The sequence below is a fragment of the Eublepharis macularius genome, chromosome 5, assembly GCF_028583425.1.
Source record: "Eublepharis macularius isolate TG4126 chromosome 5, MPM_Emac_v1.0, whole genome shotgun sequence".
Classification (NCBI taxonomy): Eukaryota; Metazoa; Chordata; class Lepidosauria; order Squamata; family Eublepharidae; genus Eublepharis; species Eublepharis macularius.
The window spans coordinates 44326118-44347772 of NC_072794.1; the positions used below are offsets into that span (position 1 = coordinate 44326118).

The following is a 21655-nucleotide window of genomic DNA, read 5'->3' on the forward strand; positions in this document are numbered from 1 at the left end:
GAGCCACAATACTTCAAGGACCAGTCTTCATAAACTCATGTAAGTTGGAGGAAGATGTAGTGGAGAAGCATGACCCGAAATTTGTTCTTCAGGCATGGGTCTGAGACTGCAACCGTAACAGACTATCAGAATAGTTAAAAGCTTGTTGCTCTTGTTCTCTCTGTGCTCGTTTAGTCCCACCATTTCTTCCTGATATACAGTCCTCTTTATCAGGCTGTGGAGAGCTCAGGCACTTGGTTTCAGAACATGTGGTCACGTTACCCCAAGGCAAAAGCAATACTGGAGAGAAATAGGGTGATAGCTCTAGCAGAAGAAAGGACAGAGCTTGGAATTGACTCCTCCTTTGAGATAAGAGTTCTGACCTCAGTTTAGCTTGAAGGCCAGTTTAGCAGCTGGACATTTTTTTAGAGCCTTGTGAGCCTCCTCAAAGATTGGATGCTACCTGCTGAATGTTAATTGGTGCAATTCTTGTGTTTTCAGAACCAGTCACTTTTATTGTATGGAAGACCACAAGGTGATGGTGAAATAAGGATAACGACCCTGGACAAACGGGCAAGGCAAGATAGGTGAGAAGAGCCCAAGTTCATTCTTTGATGAGTGGTAGATACTCTTGTATTGGATAATGCTTGTAGTTGTTTAAACTACTTGTTTTAAATGTTGATATATAAACTGCTGCTATTAATGCTTTGTCAGTTACAGAAACAACAACAGATTGAGAGGGGGAAATATTTTGGCTCTGACCCATCTTGGGCTGCCTACTGAGGGCAGGGGATTCCCTGCTCCCACCCTCCACCCTTCCCCCCACTTACCTTGTTGGCAGGGGGGGGGGAAATGTGCCTCCTGATTCGGGCTGATATCAGGCCAAATTGGGCCAGATTCAGGCTGAATTTGGGCTGGATTGGGCTGCTGCGGAGCACAAGGGTGCTCCTGCACTCTGCAGCCGCTGTATTTGGGTCGAATTGGGTTGTTGCAGAGTGCAGCAGCACTTCTGCACTCCACAGGAGCTGGAAGCACTCCCAGGGTGGCATGTGGCCTGCATGATGACGTCACTCCCAGGAAGTGACATCATCGTACAGGCTGAGAGCACGTGTGTGCATGAGGGACACCAAAAGGTAGGTATCAGACCTTAAATCTCCCACTCGGGTGGGAGGGGGGGACTGGCAACACTGGACACATCACTTTGTGCTTTTGAGCTTTCCAATTGGTGAGAACTTCTTTGGCCAGTGGTACACGGTGGTGTGTCTATGTGATAAAAGAGAACTTCACGTTATAATTCTTGTCCTATTTACGAACGTGGAAGCAGAGCACAGTGGAGACAAATACGTTCTTACAGCAACCAAAAAATGCACTGACCCTTGAAACAGATTCCCAGAGAGCAGCTGTTTGTAGCCTCTGCTGTTTAGTGAACTTCAGTTACATTCACAGCGCTTTTTCTTTCCATCTAAATTCAAACTGACAACTGTCATCTTTCCTCACACACTCTATGTGGAGCAATGAATAATGTGACACTGGAATTTTGTGATTGGAATTTGGCTTTACTAAGGAGTTGAAGAGAGCCCTCGGTATGAATTGGGGCTGGGATACTGGCAAAGGAAAATTGTCTTCTGTGCTGTTGGCCCAGTAGAAATGCCCTCCCAGTCATTTTAAGTACTGATATTCAGGGTATTTCTAATAGAGAAATTTTGCTGGGCAGAAGAGGGAAGTCTTAACACTTTCTTCCCACATCACAGCCCTTATCAATATTCTTTGTATCCCTCAGTGGCTTTTAGGGATGGCTCCTTTTTTTTTAGTATCATGTCAAGAAATTAAATCACAGAACTTGTGACATGTGTAGTTTGATCCCAGGTTTTAGAACCCACCCATACGGGTGAATTTTTCATTCAGGAAAATGTCTGCTACCATTAAAAGAATGTTAAGGCTCTTTTGATAGACCTCTGACTCCAATCAGGCAATTAAGCAAAACTATAGTTATAGACCCATTCACAGTAACCAGATGGTGTGAACACATAACAATAATCTAGTAACAATATCAAACGCAAATTCATGAGGACATGGTCTAATACATGCATGCCCTGTGTAAAGTGTGTGCACTGCAGCCTTCTTCACAAAAGTTAATCGTTTGAGGTAGGAAATTCAGCAAAAGGGAGTTATATATGTGTTTGGGGTATGTATGAATGTTCAGTGGGGTGCTGGATTGTATCACCTATTTTTAATGTGATTTGCCCTTTGTGTTATAAAATATTATGAAGATATCCCAGTTTTGCCATACACCATAAATAGAATTATTCCCTTCCTAATAATTCTTTCTGTTTCCCAGATTTCTGATAACCAGTTCTGATTATGAGTACTTCTCTGTGCCCTCCCCGCAGTATTGCCACCAAGTTAATAAATGTTGGTAGCAGAAGGAAAGGTGATTGCAACTTTAGCATGAGAGAATTCTGATTTTTTTTTCAAAAACCCAAAGAAGACAACAAGAAAGTCAAGAAGTGTGTATGGGGATGCTCTAGATCTCTCATTGGAATTACATATTCTCAAATTGCTCTTAGTGCATTGCTGTCAAATGTGAAAACTAATTTCCCTCTGATGTTCCTCTCACCCACTTCTCTCTCACACATGGAGTTCAGTTTGAAAAGTGAACAGTGCCCCTGATTAATACTGCATAATAACACTCAAAACACATGTGCGCACACACACACTGTTTTTATTCCTCCCTATTGCTTAAAGGCCCTACTCACTCACTCCCTGTGAGGAAGATTTTCCCTCCAAAACTGTCAAGATTGGCTGGGTATATGTCTCTCTGTGTAATTTAAAGGTCTTTTAATCCCACTCTTAACACACGCACACATATATTTGGCTTATATCCCAGCCCAAGTGCTTGGAAGGGGAGAAGCAAGAGCCCATGTCTACTTTAAAATTAAATGGCACTAGAGTAAAATTCAGAAGGAAACCAGAGTAAAATGCAAAAAGAAACCACAAGTTTATTAAATAGTAGGATTGGTATATAGGTATGCAGTGAAAGAAAAGCTGAGGTAAATTTTTGATTGTAAAACAGAATACTTCAAAAGTATTAGGCACAATAATCTACTTATAGCTGAGTTTTAAATATTTACAGTTCTTAAAAGTGAGAGGTTGGTAGTTTCAGACTTAGATTACATTAACAAGGATTCTTCATAGATTTAACTTTACAGCTTTGGTGTTCTGACTTCAGTACAGCACTCTTTTCTCTTTACGCCAGACTCTGGGTCCTCCTAAGAGCCAAAATCCCCTTTTTAGACACTGGGCAGGAATTATTCTTCTACAAAAGACATAACCCTGTTCATTTGGCTGAAGGGGAGTCTCCTTTCAGTACCCACGTCCTCTGCCAACAACACACTCCCAGTTCTATCTTGTCTGTGTAAATTAGTGCTGGCATTCACACTTAAGAACTTTATCTAAAAGTCTTCTTTCAACCTAAAGCTGTCCCAGTTTAAAGCAAACTTTCCCTTTTTCCTCACACAAAGGGTTACTTGTCTGACCTTCCTTGTCAGGCTCTAGGCTTCACGTGCTTCCACAATTCTGTCAGTACCAATTATTACCTTCTCACTGGCCAATCACAGAGAGGGGTAGCAGCATGTCAATCATTCTCCCTTCAGGTAGTTTTTAAAAAACCTTTTACCTTCTACTCTCTGGGTGCTGCATTTGGTAAACCTTTCATTAAAAGCCCATTCCATCACACTCCCGTCTAAGTATCCTCTCATACTTTTCCATTAGTAGGTTCAATTTCTCTCTCTTCCATACTCTGGAATTCTCTCTCCCATCATGCCCCCGTTTTACAACTGCTGGTGACTGATGGTTTAACACATTTTTACTGATTTAAATGTTTGCCTCTATTTCATTGCTGTTTTTGATTATTTTTTATTTTTATTTTATGTATTTCAGTTATATAGTATTACCTCTGTACTGTGAGCTTCTTTGCTATTTTATTGGTATGGAAGCAGAATTCAAATTTCCTAAATATGTACAAGCTTTCTACATGATCTTCCAATTCAGGGAGTAAGCATTATACTTTGGCTTCTTTCTTGGTGTTGATCTCAAATATAGATGAAACTTTTCCTGTCCTCTCTTTAGGATGCTAAGTAAAATCTCTAATTTGCAAAAACAGAGAACTGAGAGTAGCACTGCTGCAGCCAAAGGTAACTGTTCAGTCAGCTGTTGCAGCTTTTTATGCCCCAGAGAGGACTAAATAACCTCTTCCTCATTTGCTTATGTCCCTCTGGCCACTAGGTTCAGTCAGTCTGCAAAAGATGCCCAGGTAGCTTCTGTTCTTCTGGTTGTTCCTGAAGAAGGGAAAGAATGAACCCCCCCCCCCCCCCGGTTAGTAATCATATCTTAACATTGTAGAGCAGTCGTACTCTCTGCAGCTCATGGAAAGCCACATTCTCAATTGCCATCAACCAAAAGAGCCACATTTTACTTCCATCTAACATGAGGCCTGCATTTCAGGGAGTCTCACAGACTATCTGTTCCTCTGGTGGCTGTTTAAAGGTAGAAACCCCCTGCCAACGGCAAACCACACTGGGAAATGGCCTGCCCACTTTCTTGAAATATGGGGCAGGTGCCACATTGGGGAACAGTGCTCAGAAAAGCCAGCTTTGGCATATCAAAGAATCAGATGTGGCTCTTGAGGCACTGAATGAGTAGAGGATGTAGTGGATGTTCTGTGAGGTGTTTGGGGAATGATCTCTTTTCCCACTGGTTCCAAAGGCTCCAGTGTTAACCAAATAAATATTAGGGGAAGCATTTTTCAAAATGCTTCAAATGGGGTGTTAAAGTCTTGAATCTTGCATGTCCTGTGTAAATACCATTCATATAGATAGCTGTTATTTAAAGACTAACTAAGCCTGTGTTTTTCTTAACCAGTGGAACATAGTCTGTTCACAGGTTAATAGCACTGATGGGAAAGCAGGATTTGAGTCCAGTGGCACCTTAGAGACCAACAAGATTTTCAGAGTGTAAGCTTTCGATAGTTCTTTATACACATGTCTGAAGGGAGCTCTGACTCTCGAAAGCTTACACACTGAAAATCTTGTTGATCTCTAAGGTGCCACTCTAAGGTTTCAAATCCTTCTGTTCTACTTCAACCCAACATGGCTACCCACCTAACTATACTGACTGGAAAAGGAGTGAGGAGAAAGAAGTGTCCATGATATACATTCCCTCTTGCACTTCAAAAATTATGGTTTTAATTCCATATTGGAAAACCAAGAATTGCATGATTATTGTTTTAGTTAAAAATTGAGAGTATTGTTATTGTATCTCTGGTGGAATAATCCCGCTGACAATGAGCACCACCCCTTCTTGCCCTCTGAGGTTAACCAGTGACAGTCCAAGTCTCTGCCTGGCACGTGCCACCTGTATGGTGTCCCCCCAATAGTGCAGCACTGGGGGATCACCCAGTTGCCTCCTTCTCATGGCACCTGTTTTAGGTTGGCGTGGTTGAGCAGTGGGAGTCTATGTGTACAGAGAGCAGCTTCCAGCATTTGGAAATTTTAAAAAAATAATTTTTTAAAAAAAGATGAAAAAAGCGCACAGGACCAAAGCATGAGAGAGATCCTCAAAAGAAGTAGGTAAAAATGCAATTTTTCAATCCTTCCCTTTGTACATGCCTGAGTTTGATCTTCTGTTTGGCTGGCTCTCTTTCTTAGAAAGTTCTAGCTTACTGTGAAGTCCTCATACCTTCCAAGGTTCATGCCTCCAGCCTCCACATGGCTAGACACTGCCTTCTGCAAGGAGCCAGCTCTTCGCTCCTTCAGCTTCCAGCTCAAATTAGCCAAAGAGAGACCCTCCTCCCTGTGCCAGAAGATTTTATTCTCTCCCTTTGTTCACCCCCTAGGCAAGTTGAAGTGACAAGTCAGAGAGGCTTTTCCTGGAGGTTCTGGCATTTTAGTCCTCCAAGTCTCTGTATCCCCCCCACCCCCACATACCTGGAAGGGTAAACTTTTAGCAAAAGTCTTCTGGCTACATCTGCATGTCTAAATTTCAAGGCTGGATGCAGTTTAGAAAGCATCTGGCTTTTTCTCCCCCTCTCCTACCTGTTCTAAGCTAAGAGACACTTTTTAAACTGGGAGTGAAGGTTTTGATACAGTCCACATTTACAAATAAAAATAATTTCTGCCCAGTATTGGAAAGGCATGTCTGAATATCGGAAGAACATCAGTACGGAATAACTTAATATTGGAAGAACATCCGTGAAAACAATAATTATGCCCTTTCTAAAATTACAAAACAAAGTTAAAAATATTTTTTGAAGTGCCCGCACTGCCCCCACCCCAAAAGCAACAGGAGAGGGGAGAAGAGGAAGCACATCCCATATGGTCCCCACAGTGCATTAACCCTTTAAATGCCCTTTAAAGTTTAAAGACCCATTGTTTCAAATGGCAATAGAGCAGTCCTCTGTCCTTGGGGCACCAAGGACAGTAATGGTTCTTTAACATTTAAAGTGTTGGTACCTCACAGCCTAGGTAAAGCATACTTCCTCCTCCCTAGCTGCTCTTGCTGCTTTTTAGACACGAGAAAAGCAGGATATAAATGAAGTGAAAATTTTAAAAAATTAGATCCATGTTTTGCTTAGTCATGATGCACACTAACTCAGAATATATGCTTATGTTTCATATATCCAGTTGTGACAGTGCAGTTCTATGCAAAGTTACTCTGTGTGGGTTTGCCGTGTCAGAGCCCAATTTTCATTCTTAAAAACCTTATCTTCTTTCAACAGTTTAGGTCATATGATCAGGTGCATCATCAAACTAGTTTTAAAATGGTTCATGCTGAATAGCTGCCAGTGAACGGTTTGCCTTCATTCACACACATTTCCAAAGAGCTTGATACATGTACCTTTAAGCAGTACGGTGGCTATGAATGAGTGTGAAATGTGCCTTTTTCTCCTGTTGGAAGCAGGAGTCTTGCATGTTGGGTCCTGCATGTTTAGTCATATAGTCAGGTTGAAGTGAAGTCATTGAGACTTAAAAATGTTGCGCTTTGGATTGTACTCTTTGCTTTTATGTGTTGCTACATAATCATCTCCATGTTCAGTACAGAGTTGAGATAGCAGTGCACTGAATTTTTGTAGGAATTTTTTTGCATCAAAAATGTAATTTCAGAGGGCACAAAAAAGAACAACAACAAAAAGAACCCCTTGGAGGGGCAGGAAAAACACCTTTAGTTGTAAAATCGCAATACATTTCTTGGTGAAACACTTGACAAGGGAAGGGAAGGTTCACACTGCCATGTTCTGGGTATTTCCTCCTTTAACACAGCTGCTACATTGTTCATCTCTGTTTATGTGCCCCCAGAACAAATACTGAAATAGGAGTGTGTCTTTCCACAGGGAAAAAAAACCAATGTGTGAAAAAAGGCCCCCAAATATCTTCTTTGAATTTCAGTGTATATTATTATTAAAATACTCAATATTAAAATCAAATATTTACTATTAACAACATATACTTTCTAGATGATAATTAATAATTGGCTTATGGTAACGGTATTTAATATTTGACAGTTGCCATGCAATGATATTTGGTATATGACAACTGACACACAATGGTATTTGATATTTGAAAATATTTGATTGACAGCTTTTGACCTTTGACAACGTTCAAAAATCAAAGTTGAGACATGGCTGACACTTTAAAGTACTCAAATTGCAATTCACAGTCCAAGTTTCATATTTTGAGGTAAAACTTAAGATCCAGCATATTAAATATTTGAGAATCTAATTCAGAATTGCTGTACTCAGAATTGTTTAAGGCAGCACTTAATCTTGATAAACCACATCTTGTTATTTGTATTTTCACAGGCATATCTTTTTATTTGATTTGGCTGTAATTGTGTGCAAACGGCGAGGAGATAATTATGAAATGAAGGATATTATTGATCTTCAGGAATACAAGATAACTAACAACCCTACAACAGATAAAGAGAACAAAAAGGTAAAAAAGAGGTTAAGACAGATTTATGAAGGATCGGTCCATTAGGGGCTACTAGCCATAGTGACTAAATGGAACTTCCACATCCAAAGACAGTAAAGCTCTGAATACCAGTGGAAGGAGGCAGCATCAGGTGAAGGCTTATATGCCCTGTTTGTTAGCCCTTAAGACCAGCTAGTTGGCCACTGTGTTAAATTGGAGGCTGGACAGATGGTCCACTGGTCTGACCCAGCAAGGCCGCTCCTGTGTTCTTAAAGCATTTTAATAGTTGCTTCATCTATAAGATGTACCATCCTGAAATTTAGGAATCTTCATTAAATAATGCTATAGTTGCTAATTGACTCTGACAAGAGAGAAGAAAGAAGACTTTTGCTATGAACCTTATTCTAAATGCAGTAATTTGTCACATCTGGGCAGAAGAGTCCTCATGTTGTTCTGGATACTGGTCAGGCCTGACTGAGGTATGGGCGTGCACTTAAGAAGTCCTAAGCATCTAGTTAGCTTTTCTATATCAAATCATTTAACTCCTGACAAGAGGTACACCACAAATAATGTTTTAAGTTTGTTACCAGGAATTGTACACATAATACAATTATGGAATCTCTGTTTCCACTCTAAGTATTTATTATTACAACATGATTATTGGCAGGCCTGGCTAGAGGACTCACTCAGACTCTCCAATTCATCAAACACAGCTGTATGAGTTAAAGATCTTTATTATGGGATTTCCCCCAGAAGAACAATGTACAGAGCAGTTGCCTAGAATGCCAAAGTGAAACCCTTTCAGAAGAGTTATACCCCCAGTCTCCTCCCCCCTAGGTTGAAAGAAAGTCAGTTGAAGTTGGCACGTAGTTGCTAAGAGACACAGAGCAGAGCCTTCAAGGCTGGTCGGTTCCCAGACGCTCACTCCCACCTGCACTGATAACACATCTCCGTAGATAGCAGCAGAAACCCAGCAGCAGAAACTCAGCAAAGGAAAAGTGAAGCAGCGAAGTGTCTAGTCTATTTCCCATTCCCCTTGGGCACCCCTCCCTCCCTTTCTATTTCCGCCTTAACTTTCTCTTCCCACTTATGGGGAAAGGAAGGGGAAAGGCGGTCCACTTTCACTGCTTGGCTCCTGGTGACTTCATTAATTAAATTCATGAAAACTCCAGGACCCCCTGAAACCCGAAAGGCATGACTTGATATTCAGATTGTCTCAGGGGGGTATTGAAAGCTTTCTTCCACTTGTCCCTCTCCTTTATTCTTACTCGGAAATATGCATCTCGGAGGTCCAGCTTTGTGACTATCTTTCCCTGAGCCGCTACTTCCAGCAAGTCTCTGATCAAGGAAATGGGGTAGGCGTTCGACATTGAGACCACATTGATTCCCCTATAGTCTGTGCACAATCGCAGGCCCCCATCTTTCTTCTCCCTGAACAATGCTGGGGCATCATGGAGGGAGCTAGCTGGCTGAATGAAACCTCATGCCAGGTTTTTATCAATGAACGTGCATAACTCAGCTCTTTCTCCCAGGCTCATTGAGTAAATTTTCCCCTTCAGCAACTTAGTCCCTGGGATCAACTCGATCGCACAATCTGTAGCTCTGTGAGGGGATAGTTCATCCACCACCTCCTCTTCAAACAGCTGACTTAGGTCCTGGTACTCCAGGGGAATGCTTTCCCTCTCTTCCATAGTTAAACACACAGTCTCTGGGAGGGGGGAGGGTCTTGGCCCCACTTGGTGTCCTATACATGTTTTTGGCAAGCTTCAGAAGGGAAGCACAGCTTACTGGCCTTCCACCTCATGTAGGGGTCATGGTCCCATAACCATCTTACCCCCAACAACAGAGGGAACTTGGTTTCATAATGGGGGGGAGGTCCCCTTCATGACCATCCTGTCAATCTGTTCAAACAGCACAGGCTCAGGTAGTTTCGCCACCTCCAGACCCAACCCCATCACTAGCGTAGGGGCGCTTAAGTCTCTGCTGCAACCCTAGTTAATCAAGGCCCTTACTCTGATATTCGTCCCTCTCCGGGGGTTTAACAAGGTGACCACTATGCAAAACAATGCTCCCTTTGGTCTTACCCTCTGCGACACCAGAACTTCTGTGACCCGCCGGCTGGTGCCCTTCACAGCAGGTCTCCGCCGTTTCCCGTTGCTGATCTCAGCTCCCGTTTGCTGCCTGACGAGGGTTCTTCACTCGTGGTGTCCCTCTCCTTCTCTGGCACAGCGACAGCCGCTGCTGCTTCCTTTCTAGAAGTAGATTGGGGCTTTCCCTTTGAGCGTTCTCTGGTAGCCTCCTTGGCTTCTGCTCCTTCCCCGGCTGACTCTTTTCCTCACCCGGACGTTCTGTGGCAAAGTGGCCTGCTCCCGCGCATCTCAAACACAGCCCCTGTCTTGTCCTCCAGTATTTCTAGCTCAAAGAAACATTGCGCTTGCAACCTCCCTCGCTCCTGAGGCCGGGCATCCATCAAACCTTTCTGCTGGCTGGCTTGATGCTGTAACTTCAGCAATGTCAGTATTTGCTCCTGATTTTTGATCTCACAAGCCAGTTGAATCCAACCTAGGAGGGTTCGGGGGTCATCCTGCACCATCGCTTTAGCCACCAGGTTGGGGTTCAGGCCAGCTCTGATAAACTCTATTTTCACCCCTTCCGTCCAGTCCCTCAGTTTAGCTGCATGCTCCCAGAACTCTGCAGTGTATTTCCTGACTGGATGGTTGCCCTGCCTTATCCATCTCAGGCGGGTTCTCGCCCTCTCCTCCTCGAGAGGGTCCTCGTACTGCTCCTTTAGAGCCTGGATGAACGTTTCCATGCTCCCCAGTTCTGGGGCTTGCGTTGAGTACAGAGTCACATAACATTTAGCTGCAGGCCTCCCAGCCGAGATCCTATGTAGCTTACTTGGCTCAGTTTATCTGAGAAAGTGTGGCCGCATTCTCTTAGAAACTCCCCTACTTGCAGCAGGAAGTAGCCCAGTTCCTCAGGGTCTCTGTCAAAGCGGGCTTCCAGTTTATGCCAAGCCAGGTATGGTGATTCTAAGTCCCTTTGTACCAGGACCGGTGCCAGAGGGTCTGGCGCCCGAGGCGGCGTGCGTGCGCTCTGCGCGCGCGCACACACCACGGACTGTGTGATGACATCATCGCAGATGTCATCATGCGCTGCAGGGGGACTGGGCAGCTTGCGGAGCCCCAAGCACAGAAACTTCAAGCTGCTGCTGGGGCGGCGCGGGGAGGCTGCTCCGTGCGCAGTCCCAGCAACATCTCACGGCTTCTGCGACCGGCTGGGGTGGAGGAGCACGCAGCGGAGCTGGCATGGCCAGCTGCAGCTGCTGCTGCAGCCAGCCAGCCAGCTCCGTGCCGTCACCGCCATGCACCCCATCTGGGCGCACAAGTTGCGAGCCGCTGCTGGGGCAGTGCCCGGAGGCTGCGCCCGGCTGGGGTGTGTGGCGGCGGCAGCAGCACGGAGCTGCCTGGCTGGCTGCAGCAGCAGTAGCTGCAGCCCAGTCATGCCAGCTTCGCTGCGTGCGCCTCTGCTCCCAACACCCCCTCCGGCACCCCTCCAATGCCCGCGCGCCCGAGGCCACCGCCTACCTGGCCTCCATGGGTGCGCCGGCCCTGCTTGGGACCCTCGCTCCTCTAGTACGTGGCCTTGGGGGCCCTGGGAAGGCAGGTGCTGCTGGGCTAGGGGCCCCTTGCTGTAACCTACTCAAGCCCCCCTTGGTTGGAAGGCCCTGCTGGTGCCCCCTCCACCTCCTTGGAGCTGCACGGCTAAGTACAGTTGTTGTAGTCCATCCATAATCTCCAACATTGTCTGCCTGACCTCCTCCACCTCTTCACGCAACTCCTGCAGGTCAGACACGCCACTTAGGTCTCTGGGCTCCTTATCCTCTTTTTCATCATCCACGCACTGGTCCTCTGCCGTGGTGGAGTCTCCCTCTTTGGTGTCCTCAGTTTGGTTCTCTGGAAGAGCCTCCAATCCGAACAGCTGCTCCAGGTCCCCACCCAGATTCCCTGGAGCTCCTGTTCCTCCTCCCAAGCTTGACTGGAACAGTTGCACCTTGCGCTGCTCTTTCCAGTCCTTCAACCATCCATATGAAGAACGTGGTAACCATCCTCGGGCCATTGTACCCAGCCAGTGTAGGAAACTGGCTCCTGACTTTGGAATCGGCCCAGCCCCGTATGCCATGTCTGTCCCAGGCTTCAGCGTTCCCACGAGGTCTTTAGGTAGGCCTTCGGGTTTCACAGGAGATCCATTGTTCCCTCCTTCTGCCATGCTGCAGGCAGGAAATCCCACTGGTTTCCCCTGGTTCCAAGGGAATGAAGAGGATTCTTGGCAAAATGTCAGGCCTGGTTAGAGGACTTACTCAGACTTTCCACTTCATCAGACACAGATGTATGAGTTAAAGATCTTTATTATAGAATTTCCTCCAGAAGAACACTGTACAGAGCAGTTGCCTAGAATGCCAAAATGAAACCCTTTCATAAGAGTTATACCCCCAGTCTCCTCCCCCCTGGGTTGAAAGAAAGTCAGTTGAAGTCATCACGTAGTTGCTAAGAGACACAGAGCTGAGCTCTCAAGGCCAGTTGGTTCCCAGATGCTCACTCCCACCTGCAATGATAACACAACTCCGTAGATAGCAGCAGAAACCCAGCAAAAGAAAAGTGAAGCAGTGAAGCATCTAGTTTACTTCCCATTCCCACGCATCCCACAATTATTAGACACCCCATGTACGTCAGGCAGGTTGGCTTGCTAGCCTGTCTGACAATTATTTAGCATTCTTAATATCAACTCAATCAACAGAAAATCATACCATCCATTATAATAACTACCAAGACCGTTAAGGAGAGCGCTTACATGAGTTCAAAGATAAGAAAGTGACAGGCAATGACAGCCTTCTAGGAAGAAGCTCCTGATCAATTCAGTTTGTCATATTTGTAAGGCTTCAGAATTCTCTCTTAACAATAGCTGTCTGTCCCTCTTCAAAGGGGTGCACCGTCTTCTCTAACTCACCTTACAACTTCAAACACCTGACAAGGTTATCCATATTTGAAACTTCTTCTTAAAAATACATAAAAATAGGTAGTTTATTCTTGTTACCTCTTTCCTTAATTTAACCAAGGCTATGTAAAATAGTGATTATAAGTTTCTCATACATATCTCTTTTTATCCTCCACCAATACATCTGTCCTTGAGTAATATTGCCGACTTCTTAGACATTCCTGCCATTCTCAGATGCTCTCTACACCTGGACCTTAATACATTTTACATATTGATATGAGTTAGATGGCTCTTCTAAACAACACAAGGCCATACAACTTTGTTACGCCTCTGTTTTTTGCTCCGCTCCAAAGTTGTTCTATTCTAGGCCTCTATGGTCCCTTTGTGGCATATCTAGTTATGGGACTGGGCTAGCACTGTTCCGGTGTGCAAAGGCATCTTCTACGACTTTTTTGGTCATATCCAGCAACTATTTTCCTATAGATCTAGCTACATTCATGACAGTGTGTTAGTTACCATACGTAGAGAACTTTTCAAATAGGAAATGTGACTTTTCTCCTAGCGGTGAGCATTACAAAATTCTTGAGCTGAAAACATGCAAGAAAATCATTTTCAAGTTGTTACTGTGATTTTTGATAACACAAACCTGGGATGCTTGGGAATTATGAAACCCTTGTCTGAAAAATCTGTGTTGTTTTTGTGTTTGGTTGCTTACCATTAGCAATGCAGTGGGCATTTTGCTTTTATTTGATTGTACTGATTTCCCAGGCAGTGGGCTAGGGAAGGTGGTTCCTGGCTGGCACAAGCCAGCTGCAGGGCCTAGCAGAACTGTGGTTCTGGCTCATTCCTTCCCTCCCTCCTTTTCCCTCTGCAAGCAGGATGGCTGGGTGTACTTTGTTCAGGGGCCCATAGAATTGAACCCATTGGTCCAATTTGCTTGAAACTTTAGTGGACGGGCATCCTGAGCTCTCCTGCAATTTTGCTGTCTTTTGGTTGAAAAACAGCCACTCTGGCCCACCCCTGAGAAAAGTCCCCCATGGGAAATAATGGCAGAGCTATGGAATGGTACAGAATGGGGAGTTTTTCTGCAAAGAAAGCCTTCCTTCCTTACTCTGTGAAAGGAAACCACAGATTACAACAAGGAAGAATGGCAAACACAAGGTTTTCAGCGGAAAGGTGATTTTTAAAAATTGTCTCTCAGTCACCGTAAGTAAGAAAATGAAATGAATTCAGATTTTTTAGAATGCAAATGGCTAGCCAGTGCTCACTTGCATTAAAAATTCTACAGATAGGAGTCAGTAAAGACAGGTGCCCCTGTGCCAAGAGAACCTTCTTTGGGGGTCTGTAAAATCGAATCCCTTTGTTCAAACTGTTTGAAACTTAGGGAGTCTTTAGATTGGTAGGAGAAGTATGCTCTGTGCAAATGTAGTGCCATTATCTTTAATAATGATAATAATAATAACTGCACTTATATACCACTCTTCTAGATAGATTAGTGCCCCACTCAGAGCAAGGAATAAAGTCAGTGTTATTATAATCCCTATAATGGAGCTGGGGTTGAGAAGAGTGGCTTACCCAAGACGAACTGCTAAGCTCAAGGCAGTAGTGGGATCTGAAACAGCAGAGTACTGATTTGCAGCCCATCCACTTAACTACTGCATTCTTCAGTTCCAGCTGCCCCAGACCCTTGAATATATTCACTATTGAAAATAATAGCCCTGAAACACCAGCATCCAGAAAACCACACCAATTTGAATCCTGAGCACACCCCTACTTCCCCAGTCTGAAGTATTGTAGTCCAGAATGGCTCTCAAGTATATGTGAAGCTTTTTGAATAAACTCTTTGTAAATTCTAAGCATTATCATTGAGTGGGACCCATCAATAATTTTGGGTTTTTCGTCCCACTGGAGCCTGAAATGCTGCTCCTGCTGGACAGGGGACTCACCCAAAAGCAGAATGGGTGGAAGGGTTGGAGGTCTGCATTGGAATGAGAGAATTGGCAAACATTCATTAGTGGAAATCTACCACTGGATCCAACCATATATTATTTAATGGTAAAACAGAAAAATAACAGCACGTGGCCTCAAACTGTTCTGCAGTACCACTTGAATTGTGCTTTCATTTTAACAGTGGTCTTATGGCTTCTACCTCATCCACATACAAGGACAGAATGGGCTGGAACTCTACTGCAAAACGAAAGATTTGAAGAAAAAGTGGCTTGAGCAGTTTGAAATGGCACTGTGAGTATTTCTGTGCACTATATGAAATTGATTTCCACAACTGATAGGAATTGTTCCATAGTCCAGCAATGATTTAATATTACTTACTAAAGTAGTTTCTTTCCCCTGCAGTCCTTTATAAAATATATGCTTTATGAGTTTATATATATATATATATATATATATATATATATATATATATATATATATATATATATATATATATATATATATATATAAATGCAGTTCTTCCCAAGGAAAGAAGAGGGAGCCCTAAGCTCTGTTTTTGTGCTTTACTTTCCTCTGAATGCTGTGCCTTAGTGCTCTGGTATCGAGGGAAAATATTAATGGATTTAGCAATAAATATTTAACATAATTGTGGCTGATTTTGCTATCATTGCCTTGGTAAACTAAAATGTATTACTGAGGGAGATGGGGATGTTGGCTTTTTTCCTAGTGGCTTCTAACTAATTTATTATGTAGCATTTGGATCAGGTTTCCTAGGTTATTAAATTTGACTCCACGGATATAATTCCTCACTCTTCTTAATACAGCAAGAACAAAAAGTGTTATGTGCTGTAGAATCACTTCATAGAAATGTTTAAAAAAATCTTTTACCAATTAAAGATTAGTTGGGTTATATCTGTTACCTGTGGTTTGCTAACCAATGTGATTGTCATTCGTCTGATTTCTGATGAACAATCCAGTACTCAACAAACAATGGGATAGTAGTAGGACCTATTTTGTAGCCAAGGGGGAAAAATGATTTATATTATCATGGTTTCTCTTGTTCTCTGAATATATATTTAGAAGATTTTCACTGACCATGTTTTATAGCAAAGGGCTGTAGTTTTGAACCAACTAACTAGAACTAAAATGACACAAATTATTTAATAATCATTGATGGAAATTGTGCTTACCTGTGGACATATGCATATTTTATGAATGGAAGTAGATAGCATTTACCCGGGCTTAGGTAGTTTTGATTTGCCTTGTCATTTAAACTGTGGTCTTATGGCTTCTGCCTTATCCATATGGAAGAGAAGTACCCAGTTCAAGTACTGAGCTGAAAAAATGTCCACAAGGCTTCTGCTTAACAGTGTATAAAAGCAGGAAAACAGTGCCTTTATCGTCCATGTTGCCCTTCTCTTTGCTTTGTTTATTGCTTGAAGATCTTTTTCTTCTTCATGTTGTCTCATTCTTTTCTCAGTTCCATAGATCTTTTCTGTTCTTGTGACTGCCAGTGATTCGTTCTCACTCATGTACGCTCATTTATCTCCTGATTTTGCCATGGAATTCTTCTATTTGATATTATTTCTGAATGTACTTGTTACCTTTAGAGAGCATTCATTCAAAAAATCAGGATGGTAACATCCATATTTGGAGACTCCACATTTGCAGTAGTTTTAGCCTAGATTTTGCTATGGAGAATTGACTGATGGGTAGTTGGTTTTTAGTTGTATTTTAGTTCATAAGTGGTTGTTCTGTAATCATGCCCCAAACCATCCAACAGTTATAACAATTCTGTAGATCACAAATTCTATACACCGGCTCCTTTCCCTGACCCTTCTGCCTGTATTTTGCAAACAGACACCATCTCGTAAGGGCCAAGCTACATGGTACGGGTTTTGGCAAGTTGTATCAGAGTTCCCCAGACCTGACTCATTTTTTCTGCAGCCTGGAAGAATGGCATGAGGAGGAGAGACGGAAGCCCCCCAAGCTGCAGCTCTGAGCCAAATCAGATGCCTGCTGATCTTTAAAATGACATTCTCCACAGTTGCTATATGATTGTGGGGAACCTGGTCCCAACTCATAAATGTATTGTATAGTTTGGTCCTCAGTTCATGGCGGAAGCAAGATTCAAGCTAAGAATTTCTTCTTTTGTAACTCAGTTTTTTAGACATTGCTGTATACCAGTATCTTGCAACGATGGCTGTGATATGACATAAGAAACATTGGTTCTAGTTGCATAAGACCTTTGTTTTTCCAAAGTTAACGCTTCATTCTGTGTGTCTGCAAGGAGATAGTGAACACTTGGTTGTTTCCACTAGGAGCTTTAATACATCGCTCTGTTCAAACAGCCTGGCAAATGTATTGAATGCGTTTTAAGTGAATTGATGATCTGAGTGATTCACCTCGCGTTTTGCTGCTGTTTTGATGAAGACATTAGTGCTTTGTAATGCATTTCCATTGCCTGCTGTCCTGCACGTATGCTGTCAGCTATAAAAACTTCATAGGCTTGTAAAAGTGTTGGGTGTCGTCCAGCAATCACTACCGCTCCTAACAGCCCTTTACTAAAAGTTGATTTGTTGTCGTTGATTATCATAACTGAATAGAACTGAGGGATTTGGTGGTTCAGCAACTTAATGTGCTTGCCTTGAATGTGAATTGTGTTTTGGCTTGAGCTCATGATATAAAATCTGATTAGTGGTCTCAGCTGATGCATTCCTAATGGATGTCTTGTCCACACTGAAAACCACATCACAATAGAAAACTCTTCTGAATGATTGGCTGCAGGAATACAATTGTGTATTATTTGCAGTCTGCAGTGTAAAACAGCAACATGGGCTACAGGTAGCAGTGATACTGAGCAGCAGCCAGTTGGCAATGGAGTGTACCTGTATGATGTACACATTGGTTGTTTCCCTGCTGTCAAGTCCTCTTGTATCCACAAATGGCCTGAGTGGGAGGTTGGGACCAAAATGCTCAAATTGGGGAATGAAACCTCACTAACCAGGGTAAGTTGCCACCACCAGTCTCACTTAACTAAACCCTCAGCTGTAGAACCGAGAGACAAATTCCCAATCCTAACAGGTTTTAAACAGAAAGTCAGCCTTGCAAGGCTGTGACCCAAATGGACCAAAAGTACTGGATTCAGATTGAAGCACTAAATGACGCACCACAGCATATAATGGATAGCGTTTATGAAGAAGAGTGCAAAAGAATACAGATAAAGAAATGTGCAAACAGGAGAAGAAATAAAAGCTAAGTAGCTATCTTAAAAACACTATACAGGCTTTTAGTCCTCTGACACTGATGTTACTTTGTCAGACTGAAAGCACAGAGTCCCAAGCAGAACTCCAAAGTCCAAGGTTCTAGTCTGACACCTTCCTGGTAGACACATCCAGAACACAACATAACAAGTAGTCGCAGGCAAAACCATGAATAGCTATAAAAAGTAAGGAACAGACTAAAATGAAGACCCTGAATTTATAGTTAAGCTAGCAACATGGGTTGTTTCCACACGCTGTTAAAGAGATGGCCCACTCACTGAACTCAGGCTTTTTTTCACTCGCTTCATACGTTTCCAATTTCAAAGCGGAAACAGGCAGTTTGGCTTCTGTTTCTTCGGTGTCTTTTCTGAGAATGGAATCTCCTACACTTTCCTGTGCCAGCTAAAAGACACTGAAAAAAACGAAAGCCAAACTGCCTGCTTCCGCTTTGAAATTGGAGATGTATGGAGTGAGTGGGAAAAAAAGCCAAAGTTCAGTGAGTGGGCCGTCTCTTTAACAGCGTGTGGAAATGTCCATGGCCTTATATTAATTAACTAATCAGTGCTCTGAGGATAATGCAGTGTCAGTGCAAGGCTCTCTTCTGGCTTGGTCTTGAAGGTATGATGTCATTTTGCACTTGTGTAATGCAGTTCCATCTCTGAATACTGCAAGTAATGCTGACTTCACTGTTTCAGACCTGAATCAAAAACTTAAACAGTCAAGAAATTGACCAGGCAGTTCCTTGACCCCTACTGAGGTGATTTTCTTTCACTAAGGAAGTGGAAGGAAATTACTAAGATGATTTCCTTCCACTAAGGGTGGAAATACTTGTTACTAAGTACCTAGGGATACTCAAGTGAACCTCATTTCACATGACCCCCTCCAACTTTCCATGCACTCGCTCGCACAGTCACACTTTAATTTGCTCTGCACGAATACATTCATACGTTCAATATCAGTTCCTCCTCAACTGATAAAAGTATCCCAGTTTCCCCTACATCCATTCATTGAAATGCAGATCTTGACACTTTCTCATACCTTAAAGAAATGCAAATTGGCAAGTCAAAGGAGTCTAGAGTATTTGTTCTTGCAGCAAAAACAGAGCTGAATTGGTGCTTTGCCCTTCAGAATCACTTGCAGGTGTGATTACACAAAGGGAGCTCCCGTGAAAGTGGCATTCATGTGCGCCGAGCAAGAACAGCCTGCCTATGAACTTGGGACTACACATACAATCCTGCACTTGAGCGTTTCTAGGTACTTAGTAACGTGTATTTTCACCCTAAGTTTGCAGTGCCAGAAGTGAACTTGGCTAAAGGAGAAACAGCTGGGGGGGGACTGCTGAGAGAGCACTGTTTGTGTGTGTGGAGGGGAGGGTTAGCACTATGTTAATGGGCCTCTTTTGAGTTTTAAATCGCAGACAGGTTTTCATGTGATTATAGCATATCCAAATATTCAAATTTTGGTTCACTACCAAATCATTACCATTTCTTTTAGATTTGAGAGAATGTGCAGGGAGGAGTACTTGAGCTACCACACATTAGTTGATCATGTAAACTAGCCATAATTTTTGATTTCCCTTCTCTGGCTGAATTTTAGTGATGAACAAACTGCTTTTAGTTGGAATTTGGTGCTGATTTTATGAACTTTATTAGCAAGTGAAAAAATTAATCTCTTTCCCAAGAATTCTTCCCGAGCTTATTATAATATTGTATGTATACTGATCTTGCTATATGCGTTCAGCACATACTGTTGTCTCTCGAGTAGAGATGGGCACGAACTGGAAAAAAAACAAACCATGTGGTTCACGGTTCATCAAATTTCACAAACCACAAACTTTCATGAAGCTGCCGCCCCCCCGCCCCCCGGTTTGTGAGCCAGTTTGTTTGGTTTGTGAAAGTATCACTTCCGGGTCAGCAAATGGTCTGCAGGAAGTCCATTCCCTGTTGCCTAGGAAACTGATTGATCAGCACCAGGCTGTCTGCAGTGACAAACCAAAAAACAAAACAAACGAACTGGTATCTGACGAACTGCTGGTTCATGAACCATGAATTGGCCTGGTTCATCATGAATTTTGGTTTGTATTTTGGTTTGTGCCCATCTCAATTCCTGAGAATTGTGATTTGGTTTCTCCTGCACTGCATCGGTCATAATGAACAGCCTTTAGTGTACTGTTATGTTGCCATTTCTCCAAGGAGGTCCAGGCAGTATTAATTGGTCTCCTTGCCTCCATTTTACCCTCACTGCAACCCTGTGAGGCAGATTAGGCTGAGAGAGTGAGTGGCTGGTCCAGGATCACCCAAGCAGCTTTATGGCAGACTGGGGATTTGATCATGGGTCTCCTGAATTCTAATGCAGCGCTCTAACCACTACAACACAGAGAACTCTGGAACCAAGAGGATGTCATATCTGGAAGGTGGACAGCAGCTACAAAAATGATTGCAAGAACTACCAAGAGAGCTGGTTAGTTGTAATTCTTTATGTTAGTGGAGAGAATGCAAGAGATGGCACAGGCAGTATTCAAATCAAAGGTATATACTGTTGGTTTATTGCCATAATGTCTTCTGCACTGTATGTCCCTATACACATCCTTCCTTTTGGGGGGGGGGGCTGCACACTGAACAGATGGCTCCACTGAGCTGTGCACAATGACATCCGGATAACTTTGCTTGAGAGCCTGCGGACGCTTGACTTGGAACTTATCAGACTGTGAACTCAGCATGCAGTTTAACTCAGAGGCTTTCTGTCTCAATTCACTGTGCAGTATCTTAAGCTCTCATTTAGGTTGAATTTTACTTTTCATTACTATGACTTGTTTCCTAATTTCTTTAGGGTCTTCCTGTACTTTCTCACAGCCCTCCCCTAATCCTCTGTAAATTTTTTCCATCAGCACAAATTTTCCACTTCATTATTCAAACCTTCTTCTGAGCCACTAAAAATAAAACCAAACATTGTTATGTATTCATATGGTGAGTCTTCCTTCTGAGATGCGCAGAAGAAAAGATATTGCAGTAACTTGCACCATGAGGCTTGCCTCTTTATAGGTTATAACTCAAAGCGTACTGATGATGGTCTCCCTTTTTAATGTCATAACCTGGGCTTTTTTTCAGCAGGAACTCAGTGGAACGGAGTTCCGGCACCTCTTGAAAATGGTCACATGGCCGGTGGCCCCGCCTCCTGATCTCCAGACAGAGGGGAGTTTAGATTGCCCTCCGTGCCAAGTGGCGCGGAGGGCAATCTAAACTTCCCTCTGTCTGGAGATCAGGAGGCGGGGCCACCGGCCATGTGACCATTTTTGCTGAGGGCGATTTAAACTTTAAAAAACTCCCCCCTTGTTCCAGTTGAACAAAAGTGACGTCATTGTGCGGTCCTGAGTTCCACCACCTCTTTTCCCAGGAAAAAAGCCCTGGTCATAACTAAGTCTTATTTTCTGGACAGGTCTATTTGTATGCTAGTCCTTTCACCCTATATATAATAGGATTTTCTGTCTGTTTCAGTTTAGTT

At 43.2% G+C, this 21655-nt stretch overlaps 1 protein-coding gene across 2 annotated transcripts in view; it reads left to right on the forward strand.

Moving 5' to 3' along the window:
• The window catches only part of VAV3 (vav guanine nucleotide exchange factor 3), a 221197-nt gene that overhangs the window by 91169 nt on the left and 108373 nt on the right, over positions 1-21655 (forward strand). For both annotated transcript variants that reach the window (XM_054980021.1, XM_054980022.1), the window contains exons 13-15: positions 481-566; positions 7835-7967; positions 15073-15182. In XM_054980021.1, coding sequence (XP_054835996.1) covers positions 481-566; positions 7835-7967; positions 15073-15182 — 329 coding nt within the window. The remainder of the gene's footprint in view (positions 1-480; positions 567-7834; positions 7968-15072; positions 15183-21655) is intronic.